The sequence below is a fragment of the Megachile rotundata genome, chromosome 9 (assembly GCF_050947335.1).
Source record: "Megachile rotundata isolate GNS110a chromosome 9, iyMegRotu1, whole genome shotgun sequence".
Lineage (NCBI taxonomy): Eukaryota > Metazoa > Arthropoda > Insecta > Hymenoptera > Megachilidae > Megachile > Megachile rotundata.
Window position 1 is genome coordinate 14,489,375 of NC_134991.1, and position 20,273 is coordinate 14,509,647.

Genomic DNA, 20,273 nt, shown 5'->3' on the forward strand with positions numbered 1-20,273 from the left:
GCACATATCTATAAACATATACACATACATTACAAACTTTAAATAACTGTAAATTGTTTAAGATCACTCCAAGTGTTCATAAATGATTGAAGTTTAACAAAAATAAAGAAGCAGATCAATTTTAAAGAATAAATTAAATGAAATATTATAGATCCGGAGATAAATAAAAATTGACCGTTGTATCGAACGATCCTATTATTGCAAAAATTTCATTCTTTCGATAATAAATTGTGTGGGAGTCGCGTCGTAAAAGTTATGTGCTTCGTTCATTTAATATTTCATCCTATATCGTGTACATTAATCGACGTTATAGCCGCCTATATATTGTCACGTGCATGAATTTTGATAGTATATATTCGCTGGTCGAAATTCAGAAATGCTACCCATTGCATTTGGTAAAGCGTAATTATTCATTCCTACCTAACCTTTGCCGCCACGTAAATCTCAATGAAAGTGCGTGGAAGATTATCCGAAAATTAAAATTAATGGTGCGTGTTTGCATTTTCGTAGGGAACTTTAACTAAAGCAAGATAGGGAAGAAACCCGCGAGGAAAATGCTTTCAATAATTTATCTGCCCCTTTTTTTGCATCCTGAACTTATGTAATTTATAACTGTTTGCCTATGCATCTTCAGAATATATTGCCTTGGTACCCTGTTAACACGGTTTCTTCTAGTAAATTGAAAATATAATTAGTTTCGAAGGTGGAAGAAACTTTAGCAAGTGGAATCTATAACGCTGTTCAAATTGTTTAATTAAGGGGGGAATTATTAAGGAATATAATTTTTCACTCTGTAATTTCCACAAGCTGTATTTCCACGCGGTATAATTCCATGCTGTGTAATTTTCACGCGCCATATTTCCACGCGCTGTATTTCTACGCGCTATAATTCCACGCGTCATAATTCCACGCTGCGTAATTTCCACGCGCCGTATTTCCACGCGTCATAATTCCACGCTGCGTAATTTCCACGCACCGTATTTCCACGCGTTATAATACCATACACCGTAATTTTCACGCCCCATAATTCCACGCTCCGTAATTTCCACAAGCTGTATTTCCACGCGGTATAATTCCATGCTGCGTAATTTTCACGTGCCATATTTCCACGCGCTGTATTTCTACGCGCTATAATTCCACGCGTCATAATTCCACGCTGCGTAATTTCCACGCGCCGTATTTCCACGCGTCATAATTCCACGCTGCGTAATTTCCACGCGCCGTATTTCCACGCGTTATAATACCATACACCGTAATTTTCACGCCCCATAATTCCACGCTCCGTAATTTCCACACGCAGTATTTCCACGCGCTGTAACGAATGTGAATTTTAACTAAAGTTAAAAGAATGTAATTAGAACGATGAGACATCTGTTGTGGACCCGTTACAGTTAATTCTTAACTGCTCGCAATTACAACTAGAACCCGAAATACATCAAACGTTTATATTATTAATTGGAGCAGCTTTAATTGATATCAGTCAAAGGAACCGAGAACCGTCTGTGCTCCATTAATATGAAGCAGAGGGAAACCAGCGAGACGAAAATCAAATATTCATTTCACTCCCTATGTGCTTCTATCCTTCTATTAAATACATATTATGTTATTACATTTTACTGATGATATGTTAATTGTGTAGAAGATTGTTGAATTGGCTATTTATCGTTCGTACACAGATAAAATTTACTTTCTTCGCTTGTTTTTATTAGTCTTTAATAATAATTAATAATAATATTATTCTTTAATAATTCTTTAATAATATAATTCTTTATTTATATGGATATGACATATTTCTTTCAATGCAAAATATAGAATTGATACAGTGTTTGTCTTGTTACGAAAATATTAAATTTTATAATTGGAAAATTTGACAGTTTAACAAATTTTAATAAAATCAATTTGTGCACATTGGAAGGATTTACAATAATTACGCTGTCCTAATATAATAAATTTAGGATGAACATAATAAATAACAGAAATTAAATTGGTTAAAATTGAAACATGTTTAGATACGTGATAATAATCATCCGATTATGCTTTCATTAAGTATTAATTGTCATGGCATTATAGATATATTTTCTTGTAATTTTATAACAATCCGCGGTATAATCATTATCGCGCAATTTTAATTCTGATGTGTAACGAACATCGTTTCGTAGTTAATTAATATCTTCCATTTGCTGTGTTTATTTTCAATCATTTTCCCTGATTCGTGCATTAATTCCTGAACGTAATTATCAATTCCATCGCAAATAATGAGCATTGGGAGCTTTGAAAACAGTAATTCTCTCGGCGAAATTCTTGTTCTATCATTATTTATCATAATTTTCGATTACAAAATTTCCAATTTTCCCCCTTAAAAATTTTCAAGTTAACTAACAGCGCGTTAATTTCCACGCGTTATAATCCACGCTCCGTAATTTCCACGCGTCGAAATTTCTACACGCCATAATACCACACATCATAATTTTCACGCGCTATAATTCCACGCTCCACAATTTCCACGCGCAGTAATTTCCACGCGCCATAATTTCCACGCGCCATAATTCTACGCGCCATATTTCCACGCGTCGAAATTTCTACGCGCCGTAATTCTACGCGCCAAAATTTCTACGCGCCATAATTCCACGCGCCGAAATTTCTACGCACCATAATTGTCACGCGCCATAATTCCACGCTCCGTAATTTCCACGCGCCGTATTTCCACGCGTTGTATTTCTATGCGTCGAAATTTCTACGCGCCATAATTCCACGCGTCATAATACTACACACCGTAATTTCCACGCACCATAATTCCACGCGTCATAATACCACACACCGTAATTTCCACGCGCTGTATTTCCACGCGCCGTAATTCCCAAGCGCCATAATTCTACGCCCCGTATTTCCATGCGCCGAAATATCTACGCGCCATAATTCCACGCGCCGAAATTTCTACGCACCGTAATTTCCACGCGCCATAATCCACACTCCGTAATTTCCAAGTAATTCATATTAAGGAATATAAATTTTGTTAGGCTCGAAGCTGACGCTCTCGTGTCTGCGCGTAATCTCGCGCTCTGAATGGTTTCCTTAATAATTCAAAAACGAAGCTTCAGACCTCATTTTTGTAAAAGGGAATCTTATTCAGAATCCCGTCAGCTATATTTCAGGGACCTACACTAGTTGTGAGACACCCTGTATATGTATGTAACAGTCAAGGTGTCTATAAGAAAAAAATCTGCACAAATATATTGCAAAGTGTTGTGTTGCTCTATTGTGGCATGCAAGACGCATATTCTTTTCCTTATTTTTGTCTGTGGAATATTGATAAAGTTTCATAGTAAAACCTGTACGCATGACACAGGTTTATGGTATCGTGTGACATGTGGAGTACGTGCGTTATCAACGGGATTCTGTAAAAGTTCAATCTGTATGCATCCAGCGATATGAATAAATGAAAAATAGATTTTCGGGTGAAACCATCTGTCGGTGTGTCCAATTTAACAAACGGTTAAAAAGGATTGTGGAATGCCATCCGAAACTATTGAATTAATATACATTTTTATGGAGATATTTAATACATTAATTTTGCATATGTCGCAGCGTCTATCGAAAATTATTTTCGCAAAATTCAGCAAAAATTGCAAACTTTGAGACTTAGAATTTGGCGTGGAATAACTATTTAGTGAAGAAAGAAATCGAACGATAATATCAGTAAAACTATTCTGTCTGAAATATAGACCATCCTTACAATATAAAAAAAAAAATACCAGAATAAAAAATAACCAAAAAATTCAAAATTGACCACCTATTATTTTCTCCTATCATATTTCCCATTTTTCTGTACAGAACGCATCCATTCAACAACGAAGCTACCAATTCAACGTAACATTCATAGAACAGATCCAGACCGAACGTATAAAGAATCCAATTACATTAAAACTATCATTATATCCGGCTGTATGTGATTCGAAGTTGCCTTCGAAACGCAATCCCAATATTATGGGATGAACCACAGATACGTTCGAAACATCGAATTGTACAGGATCGCACGCGTCGCTGACGTTGCACCTGATAACGTATTTGAATTAAAGTGCAACACATCGTCTGCAACCGGCAGCCCATGATTATAAACTTCAAATAGGTCAGAGATAAATCACTGATTTACAACAGTTCCGTTTCACAGCCGAGACTTCGATACGTCGACGCAGTATTTACGGACGATAATACCGCGACGCGTTTCGTTATTTCGTTTATCCGCCATATTTATTTCAACTGTATTCCGAGATAATCGAATCATACTTATTCTTATTCGATTCCAATATTTTTGCTGATAAGTAGTTTGGTTATTAGTGATATTTTTGGTTTCTATATTTTTGCTACTTTTCGGTAGCTTCGGGTGAAATTACGACGCGTGGAATTATGACGCGTGAAAATTACGGTGCGCAGAAAATTCAACACACAGAAATACAAAGCGTGGAATTATGGGGCGTAGAAATTGCAGCACGTGGAAATATGGCGCGTGGGAATTACGGCGCATGGAAATTACGAAGTGTGGAGTTACGGCGCATAGAAATTTCGGCGCGTGGAATTATGGCGCATAGAAATTTCGGCGCGTGGAAATACGGCGCATAGAAATTTCGGCGCGTGGAAATATGGCGCGTAGAATTATGACGCGTGGGAATTACGGCGCGTAGAAATACAGCGCGTGGAAATTACGTAGTGTGGAGGTATGGCGCGTGGAATTATGGCGCGTAGAAATTTCGGCGCGTAGAAATTTCGGCGCGTGGAAATACGGCGCATAGAAATTTCGGCGCGTGGAAATATGGCGCGTAGAATTATGACGCGTGGGAATTACGGCGCGTGGAAATACAGCGCGTGGAAATTACGAAGTGTGGAGGTATGGCGCGTGGAATTATGGCGCGTAGAAATTTCGGCGCGTGGAAATACGGCGCATAGAAATTTCGGCGCGTGGAAATATGGCGCGTAGAATTATGACGCGTGGGAATTACGGCGCGTAGAAATACAACGCGTAGAAATTACGAAGTGTGGAGGTATGGCGCGTGGAATTATGGCGCGTAGAAATTTCGGCGCGTGGAATTATGGCGCGTGGAAATACGGAGCGTAGAATTATGACGCGTGGGAATTACGGCGCGTGGAAATTAAGGAGCGTGGAATTATGGCACGTGAAAATTACGGTACGTGGTATTATGGCGCGTGGAATTATGGCGCGTAGAAATACAACGCGTGGAAATACGACGCGTGGAAATTACGAAGCGTGGAATTATGGCGCATGGAAATTATATTTGTATTTTGATAGCATTTACTTCGTACTGATTTATCAATATAAAATATACTTTGTCCTTGTCGTTCTTATTCTCGTCTTGACAGGCTTACAATCGCTCAACGTATTGTAAATGTTGAATATTGCAGATTCCTTTTTAAGAGCATTCTATGTTGTGCATTCTTTTCGATGAAGGCTATTCCGTCGTGAAATATTGCAAATTGATCGAAGATATCGAAGAGCAATGTGTAGAATATTACTGGGAAGAAAAGGACCACTGGTGGTATAATAAATAAAAAGAAGTCTGAAAGAACTTTTGTATTGCACTGCTACAACGTGGTATTCAGGTACAAAGTTATTTTTTGCAGAAGTAATTTACTCGTGTCAAGTTATATCATTGTGGAAGTACGAATGGAAGGAATGAAATAAAATTTTATTAATAGCATTATAATAATTCTATTATAATAATCCAGTTATTATGGGTATAAATTAATTTGTGGTAAATTTACATTTTAGTTATGTTTCTGTATATGTATGGTTTATTTTTTAGATATTTTTCAAGATTTTAATATAAATAATATTTGTGCTGGACAAAATACAATAAAATTATAATAGTAGATATTGTGCAGGAAATGTAGGAAACATAAAAAGTATAATAATTTGGAAAATTTACAAAAAAATAACATCGAACGTAATAACAAGATACGTCAAATATTGATATGAAAAAAATATTACTTAACAAGAAAATATAAAACTCAAGTTAATAATAAGTAACAGTAAAATCAAACTCACCATACAGACTGAAAGCTTGAGAACACGCGAATACGAACAGCTCGTCGAAAATTTAAGAAATTGCTATCTAATTTTGTCGGACCACTTCCAACCGGCGATAGGACGGTTGCACTGTACAAATGTTAAACTCGGTAAGATAACCAAAGTATTTACCAAAAGTAACAGAATATATTATTAAATTAAATAACTAAATTTAAATTCATTTTCCCAAATGTCAAATAGTAGTGTAGTTGGAGACTTGTAAACTAGTCTATGGGATCGATATTCATAGATCCTACATTCAATATCTCTACATTCCAATTATGGCACGCGAAAATTACGGCGCGTAGAAATTTCAGCGCGTGGAATTATGGCGCGTAGAAGTTTCGGTGCGTGGAAATACGGCGCGTAGAATTATGGCGCGTGGGAATTACGACGCGTGGAAATACAGCGCGTGGAAATACGGCGCGTAGAATTATAGCGCGTGAAAATTACGGCGCGTAGAAATTTCAGCGCGTGGAATTATGGCGCGTAGAAGTTTCGGTGCGTGGAAATACGGCGCGTAGAATTATGGCGCGTGGGAATTACGGCGCGTAGAAATACAACGCGTGGAAATACGGCGCGTGGAAATTATGGAGCGTGGAATTACGCCGCGTGGAAATACAGTGCGTGGAAAACGAACACGTTAATTAGGTTTCTAATTTATTACTGTTATTGTTGCTTTACAATTATTATTGCACTGCATACACTGTTGTTACTATTATTGCAATAAAATTATATTAGCAAAATATCTTCGACTTCATATGCAAAATCCAAAATTTATTTCCCTACGTGAATTTATTTTTAAATTCGTTTTAAAGCATAAGAAAAAAATGTAGAAAATATCGTGTTAAAATGGCGAGGTAGAAATTTGTGAGTCAAACTGCATTGAATTTGTCGATAAATTATCGATTCGGTTGCGATGTTGCGTACTGGTGTGTTAAAATCAATAATTGTTCAGCAGTTATGTAAACTACAGCGTTTTAGAGTTAGATTTCCCGAAATTTACGCGTTATTGGTATTCCCGATAGATCGAGCAAAAGAAAGAACAGATGGAGAACAGAATTTTTATTTCATCCCGTTAAATTGTTAAACTGCTCGGAAAAATTGCTAGGGATATTTTAGTTATCGATTCAACGATTCTATGACACGCATAAATCAAATACGTAAACAATTCATGGACCATTTAATATAAAATATGAACTTAATTTTTCTAAAACATTGAATTTCTGTTGTATTCTAAGTATATTGAATATATTGAATTATATTGAATTATTGTAAACTATAATGAGTAGTAAATTACAATTAATTATTTAATTATATTGAATCATTGAATTATGTTTAATTATTGAATTGTACAATTAGACTGAGTTATAAAATTATATTAAATATGTTAAATTCAACAAGGTTGACAACAAACATTGAAATTAAAATACAATTAGTTTAAAGAAGTTACAGATTGCGAGAAGAAAAACAATATTCAAGAAAAGTATAATTTGTTCATTTGTATTAACGATAAATTATATTACGAAATAAATTAAAGATAAATTTTAAATATTAGTTTTAGCGAAATCATTTACATACCTAATAAAACGATATCAAATTCAATTAAATTTAATTGAAAGACAGCAAAGTTTTAATCACGAACTGCATATATTACGTTGAACAGCCAATGAGGAATGAAAAATTGTGACCCACAATGACAAGAACAAAACGTCTTTTAAAATTCAAACCTAATCTCGTCTTAATTGAAACTGATGGAACCAACATCATAATCAGAATAATAAAAACATATAAATATGTAAAAACATATATAAAAGAAGATAGACAGAACAGCTACAACAGATGGACTTTTATATTACTTTTATAATAAAAAGACCTAATAGTGCAAGTAACCTAACCTCACTAAATATATAACACCTCTTACATCCCGAATTAATTAACAGAGAAGAGAAAAGAAAATAGGAGTTGCATTTTTACTTAAATACTTTACATTCCTTGCTTCATACTGTGGAGAATGTTCTAACAAGATTACTAATAAAAAGATTATAACATTTAAATTTCAAATTTAATGTAGCAAACAGAAAACACATCCACAAGAAATAATTCAATTAGTGTTTCGCATTATTTAATTTCTCGTTTGCTTTCTATTTTTTACAGAATTTAGAATCTTTATGCCAATATACAGAAGTTTGAAGTGAGTTATAAAATCGTCTGAATCCCAAAACATGAAATTTTTATCCGTCAACTTTTCGAAGCTAAGAGAAGAATGTTTTTATTAATTTAATAAAATGTACACTCGAATATCCCATTATCTCTCGAGGGTTACAGGGATAAACAGCAGGTTTCCCCGGTACAACAAGAAATTCTATTAAACTTTATGCAGGTCAGGTGTCCCGACAAACTTTACTCCTTTCAAAGACACGTTTCTATCAACCTTATCATTTTGCATTTTCATATTACGTTCCGTAAGCTTGCAACTTCTAAACAACGTGTGTTTCGTTAAGTAATTTCATTAACGATCCTTGTTCCGATGCGGAAGTTACCTCATCGCGGATTTTCACCGATATGAATTTTCTAAGTGGGTAATGTCTTTGTGAGAATATTCCGTAGGGACTTTGAAATTGAGGGTCAAGTCTGGTTCTTACTATTTTGGTGATTTTTGCTTATATGGCGGATTTCGGATCTATGGAGTTGGGATCTAGGGATTTCGGATCTATGGAGTTCGGATCTAGGGATTTCGGATCTATGGATTTAAGATTTAAGGATTTTCCACGCGCCATAATTTCCACACGTCGTATTTCCACGCGTCGAAATTTCTACTCGCCATAATTAAACGCGCTGTATTTTCACGCGCCGTAATTCCCACGCGCCATAATTCCACGCGCCGTAATTCCCACGCGCCATAATTCCACGCGCCGAAATTTCTACGCGCCATAATTCCACGCGCCGAAATTTCTACGCGCCATAATTCCACGCGCCGAAATTTCTACGCGCCATAATTCCACGCGCCGAAATTTCTACGCACCATAATTCCACGCGCCATAATTCCACGCGCCGAAATTTCTACGCGCCATAATTCCACGCGCCGAAATTTCTACGCGCCATAATTCCACGCGCCGAAATTTCTACGCGCCATAATTCCACGCGCCAAAATTTCTACGCGCCATAATTCCACGCGCCGAAATTTCTACGCGCCATAATTCCACGCGCCGAAATTTCTACGCACCATAATTCCACGCGCCATAATTCTACGCGCCATAATTCCACGCGCTGAAACTTCTACGCGCCGCAATTTTCACGCGCCATAACTCCACATTCCGGAATTTCCAAGCAATTCATATTTAATTGCAATTTCATTCGGTATAAATCATTTTGCTTTCCATGAATTACGATATTGCAATTTCAAACTATTAAAAATTGGTCTAAAAACGTAAAATATATAAAATACTTGCTAATGATAAAATATTTTATTTCCATATTAATGTTATTAAAGCGTTATGCTGATAACGAATGTGTCAAAAGAAGAACAAGAAATCAAATAATTTTTAAAATCTAATCATCCACATAATAAATAAATAATGTCCTCACCTATTTCGCAAAAAAGAATCAACTATTCAATTAATTAAGAAAGATTGCAAAAAATCAGATAATCATTTTCAAAAATTGTGAGCTAAGCGAACTTAATTTCATGCGATTAAAATTTAATACCGTTTGCCGTAATTGTATTATTGCTAACGCACGGTAGTTACCGGAAGCGATTATTTCCGAAACTGTCGGAAATTTTCGGAATTTCTGTTCCCCGTAAATTCGCAGCTATCCATTTTTCCGTGGATTGCCGTCGTTTCGTTGAAAACTATTTCGAACCTGCATTTTTTTTGTAAACGTTAATCGTCGCTAATGGAATCTCCCGTCGGCGATTCAGGTGCCCGATCAAATTAGAGATTGAAATTCGTTTCACGCGGAAGAGAAACACCTGTGCTCGTTCGATGTTCCCCATAAAATCGAAATAATGAAGAGAACCTGAAGCTTTTTGTGAACAAACCAGTGCCAATACCATTTTCACCGTCACGCGTGATACCTTATTATCTGGGCAGCGATGATTAATGCAATATCGTCGTTTTATTTCGCTATATTGCGACGCCAATGAAATATCGCGCGCTTTTTCAATAATCAATTTAATCGACGTAAAAAGCCGTAGACGGCTCGCAGTCGTATCGAAGAAAATTTATTTGATTCAATTTTAAATATTGTTAATCCCTCCATGAAGTTTGCAATACGACTTCATTAGGAAATAATGGAAATCAATACGAGATATTTTCATATTATACGTTTATACATTTTTCAATTGGGGAGTTTTATATCAGTTTTATATCAGTTTCGTACATTTCTTCACTTTTCAATTTTCATGTTTATGTCTATGCATTTTTTTATCAGTTCTTGTATACATTTTTATTCATATGGTTAATCATTCTTAAGTAATTTTCATGTATATGTTTATTCATTTTTTAATCAATTTTTTTATGCATTTATATTTTTAAAAATTTTTATACATACATTTAATCATTTTTAATAATTTTTTATGTTTACATTTATTTATTTTTTAATCAATTTTTTATGCATTTATATTTTCAAAAATTTTTATACATACATTTAATCATTTTTAATAATTTTTTATGTATACATTTATTTATTTTTTAATCAATTTCTTTATGGATTTATATTTTCAAAAATTGTTATACATACATTTAATCGTTTTTAAATAATTTTCATGTATACATTTATTTATTTTTGAATCAATTTTTGTATGCATTTATATTTTCAAAAATTTGTATACATACATTTAATCATTTTTAATAATTTTCCTGTATACATTTATTTATTTTTTAATCAATTTTTGTATGCATTTATATTTTCAAAAATTTTTATACATGCATTTAATCATTTTTATGTATTTTTCATGTATACGTTTATTTATTTTTTAATCACTTTCTTTATACATTTATTTTCAAAATATTTATTCATTTTTAAATAAATTGATTTGTATCTTTCTTCATAACAATCCATAATTAGTTGTTAATTATAAAAAAATACCTGTATAAAGTTCTCAGGCAAAATTAGCGATCGTTTCATTATCGCCAAGGAGTTTAAAAATAAGCTTGGTTCGATTTCAACGCCGCTTCTCCCAATGGAAAATATTTCGCTTCAACAGCTAGTATTCAACTTAGTATTGATCTTACGAAGCTTATAGACCTAACTGCGAGTTTATTTGCAGAATTTGATGAACTTTCAGTGACTTCGTCGTATCGAGTAGATATTGTATAAAGTTAGAGAAAGGCTATTCATCGAACTTGCCTTTAAAAACTAGATTCATGCTGTTATTTCTAGAAAAATTATCACCGAAATTATAAACAGAATACTCTACAGTTATTGCTGACATTACTGAATTCTTTAGTTAATTAATTAAATGTAATTCGAAGTTTTGGACATAATTGAATAGAAATGTAAACTTGTATTAAAGGTTAATTTCTAGATCCCCAATTTCCACTTTCCCCAATTCCAAGATCCCCAATTTCCACTTTCCCCAATTCCAATATCTCCAATTTCCACTTTCCCCAATTCCAAGCTTCCCAATTTCTAGATCCCCAATTTCCACTTTCCCCAATTCCAATATCTCCAATTTCCACTTTCCCCAATTCCAAGCTTCCCAATTCCTAGATCCCCAATTCCAAGATCCCCAATTTCCACTTTCCCCAATTCCAAGATCTCCAATTTCCACTTTCCCCAATTCCAAGCTTCCGAATTCCTAGATCCCCAATTCCAAGATCCCCAATTTCCACGTTCCCCAATTCCAATATCTCCAATTTCCACTTTCCCCAATTCCAAGCTTCCCAATTCCTAGATCCCCAATTTCTACTTTCCCGAATTCCAAGATCTCCAATTTCCACTTTCCCCAATTCCAAGCTTCCCAATTCCTAGATCCCCAATTTCCACTTTCCCGAATTCCAAGATCTCCAATTTCCACTTTCCCCAATTTCAAGCTTCCCAATTCCTAGATCCCCAATTCCAAGATCCCCAATTTCCACTTTCCCCAATTCCAAGCTTCCCAATTCCTAGATCCCCAATTTCAAAATCCTCAATTCCAAGATCCCCAAATCCAAGATCCCCAATTCCAAGATTCCCAATTTCAAGCTTGAGTTGAAAGAAAAAACAGTAAAAGTACCAGAATTTCAAAAAACGAATTTATTCGAATATAAAGCAGCTAAAATTGAAGCTAAATCGGTTTGGGTCGTTTCATTCAGGATTCTAAACCCGCGAAACAGACTGTTTTTTCGCAATTTCATCACGCAGCACAAAGCGTTAAATGAAAACAGTAGCCTCAATATCTCTGAACCTTTATAGGAATTCGCGTGGCGAAAACTCGAGTTATATGGCAATTATTCGACTTATTTCGGTCATGAATTTTCCTGCAGTTGTTTTTCCGATCGTCCGTTCACGCGGTCACAATCAAAACCGCACGCAATTCCGCAACGAGCCCCAAATCGCCCTTTCCGTGGTAAATAACACTTAATATTCGATTCGACGGCGTTCCCATTACCGTTGGGACGCCAGATCGGCTATATCTGTTGATGGCCATTCAATACCCTCTCTTGCAAATGTCCAGGCAATTCTATCACCATAGAATTTCGTATCGTTTCAATAGCTATTTCATGCGAATAGTTCTTGAAACGGTCAAATTATTTATTAAGAAAATTTCATATAGATATCGTTGTGATTTTCGCTCTACTCAAACGAGTCATCCTATGATTTCTAATCGATATACGACGGTTCTGACCACGTACGAAAATTTCACTTTGATGGATATGATATTACGTGTATGGAAAATTAGGTTATGCAAAATTATTTCTGAATGTGTTGATAGCGATATACAGGGTGTCCACAATTACTGTAAGAAAGGGTATGATTACTGTCGTGATAATTGTATGGTGAGTGATTAAGGGATGTGTGCTTATGTTGGGCGTCAGAATCGATAGCGCTAGAGGTGAAACTTGAATGCTATAGGAAATGTTTGCTCTAAAGACTAGTTTACAAGTCTGCAAACTATATTGTCGGAGTTGAGAAGAATTGCAGACATGTGGGGAAATAATGAAGATACAGAGCATATAATACTAGACATGTGTTAATAATATGTATAGTAGAAGTTAATTTCAAAAACTTATGGGATTTCAAATTCCTAGATTTACAATTCCTTAATTTCAAATTCTTAGATCCCAAGTACCTAGATCCAAAATCACTAGATGCTCAATTTTAAGATTCCCAATTCCAAGATCCTCAATTTCCACTTTCCCCAACTCTAGGATCTCCAATTTCCACTTTCCCCAATTCCAAGCTTCCCAATTCCTATCCCCAATTCCAAGATCCCCAATTTCCACTTTCCCCAATTCCAAGCTTCCCAATTCCTAGATCCCCAATTCCAAGATCTCCAATTTCCACTTCCCCCAATTCCAAGCTTGCCAATTCCTAGATCCCCAATTCCAAGATCCCCAATTTCCACTTTCCCCAATTCCAAGATCTCCAATTTCCACTTTCCCCAATTTCAAGCTTCCCAATTCCTAGATCCCCAATTCCAAGATCCTCAATTTCCACTTTCCCCAACTCTAGGATCTCCAATTTCCACTTTCCCCAATTCCAAGCTTCCCAATTCCTATCCCCAATTCCAAGATCCCCAATTTCCACTTTCCCCAATTCCAAGCTTCCCAATTCCTAGATCCCCAATTCCAAGATCTCCAATTTCCACTTCCCCCAATTCCAAGCTTGCCAATTCCTAGATCCCCAATTCCAAGATCCCCAATTTCCACTTTCCCCAATTCCAAGATCTCCAATTTCCACTTTCCCCAATTTCAAGCTTCCCAGTTCCTAGATCCCCAATTCCAAGATCCCCAATTTCCACTTTCCCCAATTCCAAGATCTCCAATTTCCACTTTCCCCAATTTCAAGCTTCCCAATTCCTAGATCCCCAATTCCAAGATCCCCAATTTCCACTTTCCCCAATTCCAAGCTTGCCAATTCCTAGATCCCCAATTTCAAGCTTCCCAATTCCTAGATCCCCAATTCCAAGATCCCCAATTTTCACTTTCCCCAATTCCAAGATCTCCAATTCCTAGATCCCCAATTTTTACTTTCCCCAATTCCAAGATCTCCAATTCCTAGATCCCCAATTCCAAGATCCCCAATTTCCACTTTCCCCAATTCCAAGCTTGCCAATTCCTAGATCCCCAATTTCAAGCTTCCCAATTCCTAGATCCCCAATTCCAAGATCCCCAATTTCCACTTTCCCCAATTCCAAGATCTCCAATTCCTAGATCCCCAATTTTCACTTTCCCCAATTCCAAGATCTCCAATTCCTAGATCCTCAATTTTCACTTTCCCCAATTCCAAGATCTCCAATTTCCGCTTTCCCCAATTCCAAGCTTTCCCATTGCTAGATCCCCAATTTCCACTTTCCCCAATTCCAAGCTTCCTAATTCTTAGATCCTCAATTTCAAAATCCCCAATTCCAAGATCCCCAATTTCAAAATCCCCAATTCCAAGATCCCCAATTTCAAAATCCCCAATTCCAAGATCCCCAATTCCCGGATTTCCAACTACCTAGATCCCCAATTCCTAGATCCCTAGAGTTAATGTTAATGTGAATCCGGCCCTGCCGAACTGGGCTGCGGATATGCCACCTCACCCGTTAGGGTATATGCAAACTACTACCCAACAGCTACGCCACCACCGAAGAGTCGAGACCTGGTCCAATCAGCGAGAGGAAGACTTCACTTGGCTCCATTGCTGCGTAAGGAATTTTAATCTAGGCTCCCACACTGCCATTGAGGTAGAAAACCCCCCAACAGACCGTAGAAAGCCATTCTTAGATCCCTAGAACCCTAGATCCCTGGATCCCCAGCTCCCAAACCCCTATACCCCAAATTCCCATGTCCCAAAACCCTATACACTGTTGAAGGCGGGGAGATCCGTGAATATATTGGAGATAAAGGTGATATAAGAGCGATACACGAATTAGCATTAACATTTGTCTCCATCTAGCGATGTTAATCATCATTGTTCGTTCCTTCTTGTGTTCGCATGTTTCGATTCAATTTTGTTCTCTAATATTCTTCTCACGTAATTCTGATTGTATTTTGTATCGTTCTTAAATAAATAGTTTTTGTACTTTGTATATAATTAATTACGACACTATTCGTCCACGGATCTCCTCGCCTTCAACATACACATCTGCAGCTCCCAAATGCCCAGACTCGACGATTTATGCACAACACCGCATAAATATGCTACAAAGTGTTACTATTATACCACTGATTAATCAATTCCTGACAAATGAATCATAAGGCAAGAAGGTTAATATCGCTTCTAAACGTGATTTCACATGGCGAAGACTAACAATGACTCCAGCCTCCTCAAGTCCACTCTCCACTGACCGCCACTTGTTCCCCGTAATTCTCTTTCCCCATAGCCCTCGTATTCCCCAGAAGTAGTGTGTAGTAGCAAGGGGATCGAGAAAGGAGATTGGCGGAGGGTGGAAAAAGCTGTTGCATAAAGAAAAGAAACGTTCGAAGCTGGCGTGGAATATTGCGATAGGAAATCGGATGTTAGGTATCAGCGGGCTGATAAAATGGAAATGCCGGAGATGAGGGTGAGCATTATACCCTGAAAAGAGCACGGTAACATAGGTATCTTTTTGTTAGAGATAGCGAGTTTTTTCGAAATCTCTCGTTAAAGAGATTATTTCTTTGAAATAGGGGTTAGGTTAGAAATGGTTGATGACCTTTCAGATATGGTAGATAGATGTACAATGTTTCTCTGATATTACTTTTGTGTTACGTTTGTTTAATCTATCATTTTTTATTATTATATATGTATAAATTATCAGAATTATTATGAACGTGTATATGGAAAACTAAAAACTACTAAATATTATATGTAAATAAAATATCTGAAAAGAATTATAATAACAATATTTCAACTCGATGAATATTAATGAAACATTACCTGATATTGAATGGGTGGATCACTAAAATGTAAACGGTCCGTCTTTTTTATCGATCACTTGTAGTAAGTCATTCGTCATCCACCGTGGGTCGCGTATCGTAAATCATAATATCGTTTATGGTATTATGTATAATCCTAATAATTAAGATTAATTGTTAGTCAGACTTGAGGTCTTTCAACACAATAGGTCCTCTTCAATTAATCTCCTCTATGCATTAATGTTGAACTAACTTTATAATGTTATAACATTGTGTATTATATTATATGTACATTATGTCATATATGTACATATATGTATGTGTGTATGTACATATGCATGCATGTATATATGTATGTATGTATGTATGTATGTATATATGTACGTATGTAAGTATATGTGTATACATATAGAACACATATGTTATATGTTACACATATGTTACATGTATGTTACACATATGTTATACATGTAACATATATGTCCTATATGTATCACACATAATATACTATATCACACATTGTAGCACTATTAATGCTATTATTATTATTCTATTATTTAACTTATTTAACATATGTGTAACATATGTGTAATATATAACATATATGTCCTATATGTATCACACATAATATACTATATCATACATTGTAGCACTATTAATACTATTATTATTATTCTATTATTTAACTTATTTAACATATGTGTAACATATGTGTAACATATAACATATATGTCCTATATGTATCACACATACTATATCATATATTGTAGCACCATTAATGCTATTATTATTATTCTATTATTTAACTTATTTAACAGATGTGTAACATATGTGTAACATATAACATATATGTCCTATATGTATCACACATGATATATTATATTATACATTGTAGCACTATCAATCCTATTATTACTATTTTATTATTTAACTACATTTGTACAAAATTATTTTATAAATAAGAATTTGATGTAATATTGCAACGCATAACATCGTCCCCACATAACAGCTCCATGTTCTATCTCTGTTAATATTATTATTACCTGTAGTGCTTTATCTCGGTCCTATTATCCAATTACTCTATTAGATTATAACGCGCACGTGCTTTTGTGGCAATTAGTATTACAACTGTTGATGCAAACACGCATTAAATTGCACGAAACGAAATTCCTTCCTCTACAAAATTTTTTGTATAATCTCTGAAACAGTCACATTTTTTATTTGCACTAATTTCTTGAAACTTTTAGTGAACAAAAATGAATGTAGAATTTTCTTTGTTACAGTTAAAATTAAAAATTCAGTACAGAAGAGGTGAAAACTTGCCGAAGGAAAATTTCCAATTCCCTTTCAGTTAAATTCGATTTTATACAACACAGAGACAGTAATAAATCTACGGAAATAAGGAAGCACGAAACTTCGTGAAATTATGTGACGAGATATACCCGCCTACGTGATCATGTTGCGTCAAAGGATACGAGTGTTCAAACTAGCAGAATTTATTGGAAGTGAAGTGGTAGTCGATACAGCACAAACTTGGAGTATCGCTTCTAGAACTGTAAACGTGATACGATTGAGATAGCAAGCTTTTGCTGCATAACGTATATAGTATACGGTAACACAGGCACACAGAACAGATTCGGATCCCTTTGAACATTCTATTCCAAATGTGTGACTGTTTACCAAGAACCAAGCGTACCGATTGAAATTTCACGAAATAATGTTTCCCTTCAAAATATCCCTTTTTTTTTCACTGTACAAATATACCGAACGTTTAATCTCAGTTTAATCACGAGGAAAAATTTTTCTGATAAAACAAATAATTTAAACTTGTACTTCACAATTTTATAAATTCTTTCTTAAAATTGTTGCTGATTTAAATTCAAGTATAAACAAATGTTTTTTTTAATATTTCTGTCAATGTTACTGAACCTGTTATTAATTTTGCAGATCTCAAATGTTAATAAAAAATTGTCTTAAATAATGCACCTTTAAATACCTCTTCTTAAGTATGTGACTTTACATTAATTTATTAAAATTACATTTGTAACTTGTGACTTTACTAATAACGTTACTAATTTGTGACTTTACATTAATTTATTAAAATTACATTTCTATCTTGTGACTTTACTAATAACGTTACTAATTTGTGACTTTACATTAATTTATTAAAATTGCATTTCTAACTTGTGACTTTACTAATAACGTTACTAATTTGTGACTTTATATTAATTTATTAAAATTACATTTCTAACTTGTGACTTTACTAATAACGTTACTAGTTTGTAAATTTGTATTAATTTATTAAAATTACATTTCTGACTTGTGACTTTACTAATAACGTTACTAATTTGTGACTTTATATTAATTTATTAAAATTGCATTTCTATCTTGTGACTTTACTAATAACGTTACTAATTTGTAACTTTACATTAATTTATTAAAATTGCATTTGTAACTTGTGAATTTACTAACAATGTTACTAATTTGTGACTTTATATTAATTTATTAAAATTGCATTTCTATCCTGTGACTTTACTAATAACGTTACTAATTTGTAACTTTACATTAATTTATTAAAATTACATTTCTAACTTGTGAATTTACTAATAACGTTACTAATTTGTAACTTTACATTAATTTATTAAAATTACATTTGTAACTTGTGACTTTACTAATAACGTTACTAATTTGTGACTTTACATTAATTTATTAAAATTGCATTTCTATCTTGTGACTTTACTAATAACGTTACTAGTTAGTAAATTTGTATTAATTTAATAAAATTGCATTTCTATCTTGTGACTTTACTAATAACATTACTAATATGTAACTTCACAAACAACATTCTTAATTAGTGACTTTGCATTAAAATATTAAAATTGCATATCAAGTTTCAATGACACAACAAATTCCCATTATTTTGACCAAACATGCAATCGATTAGCATTGAAACATTTCACGTGCAATCATACGTGAAAGTCAAAGTTAGTGCTAAGGAACTCATGAAAGATTAAAAATGTTCGATACCGTTCCACGTTGTCCTATCGCAGAGCGATTTAAAATTCAGCGCCGCTATCGACGCGCCATCTATCACCGCGTCAGTTCGAATAAACCAAATTTTAAATTCCCTTCCGGAATATTCTTTCTACTCCGTATTAAGACACATTTAACCGACAGTAAAGGAATTAAGTATTTCGAAATAAATGAAGTTTGCACAGAGTATGAATCATTGATCGTCATTTCTGACAGAGAAATTCTATTCGTTCTAAATAACGTTTAGTTAATATTAGAAGCTTTTGTAAACGTAACCCGAGAACCAAGTAATGAATAAAAGATACTCACTGTTCTGTTGGCCAAACAAAGACCATAACCTTATCCTTTCTCGCCTCGCGGAGACGTCTTCACTGAACACGCGATTTCTGCGGTTTCCGTCGAATTTCCCGGAAACCAGTGTCAAAATGAGGAAAACATAACGCATTATTTCGACCGAGTTGCCGTCGACGGACGGAGTGAAATACTTGCGTTCAAACGTAGGAAACGCGACACGCGACCGATCGACATAATGTCATGATTTACACTGACGCGCGCTGCACGTACCGTAACGCTTCAACCTGCGCGTATCGATTCCCACGGCCAATGAAATATTTCTTCGGCTGTACTTCCGTGTAGGTCGAACTCCGTATTTTTTTGGAACTTCTAGTAGCGAAAATTAAACTAGATTTCAGTTTCTAGGTAGCAAACTAGGAGATGGAAGTGAAAATCGAGGGTTTTTCATTTATCTCGGTAAATAATGGGAATTTGGAAAAATAGTTGAAACGAAAGTTGTAGATCTCGGCAAGATACATATTTTTTGTTGTATTGGTTTTTTTCATAGGGACAACCGTTTTTGAGAAAAATGGTAAATTATGCTGGCATGGTGAAACTGTTCAAATTGAGGTTAGGTTAGGTTGTAGAAGAGTGAGAGCTTCTCTTCGCACTCCTAGCGTTCATAGTAAATTACAGTGTTCATATGTATTAACACACGACACTGTATTAACTAAAATTAAATAATAAAAATTTTGTTAAATGAGTTAAATTTTCAACATTCAACCTCATTTTTCTTGAAAACTACTGTCTTTGTGAAAAAAGTTAATAGGATATAAAATGTATATTTTGACAAGATCTAC

The 20,273-nt window shown here is 34.8% G+C and overlaps 1 protein-coding gene across 1 annotated transcript in view; it reads right to left on the reverse strand.

The window, feature by feature from the left end:
* Nha1 (Na[+]/H[+] hydrogen antiporter 1) overlaps positions 1-19,670 on the reverse strand; it is a 155,686-nt gene extending 136,016 nt beyond the window's left edge. The window contains exon 1 of the mRNA XM_076535650.1: positions 19,450-19,670. Coding sequence (XP_076391765.1) covers positions 19,450-19,475 — 26 coding nt within the window. The 5' untranslated portion in view covers positions 19,476-19,670. The remainder of the gene's footprint in view (positions 1-19,449) is intronic.
* Positions 19,671-20,273: the final 603 nt, after the last annotated feature.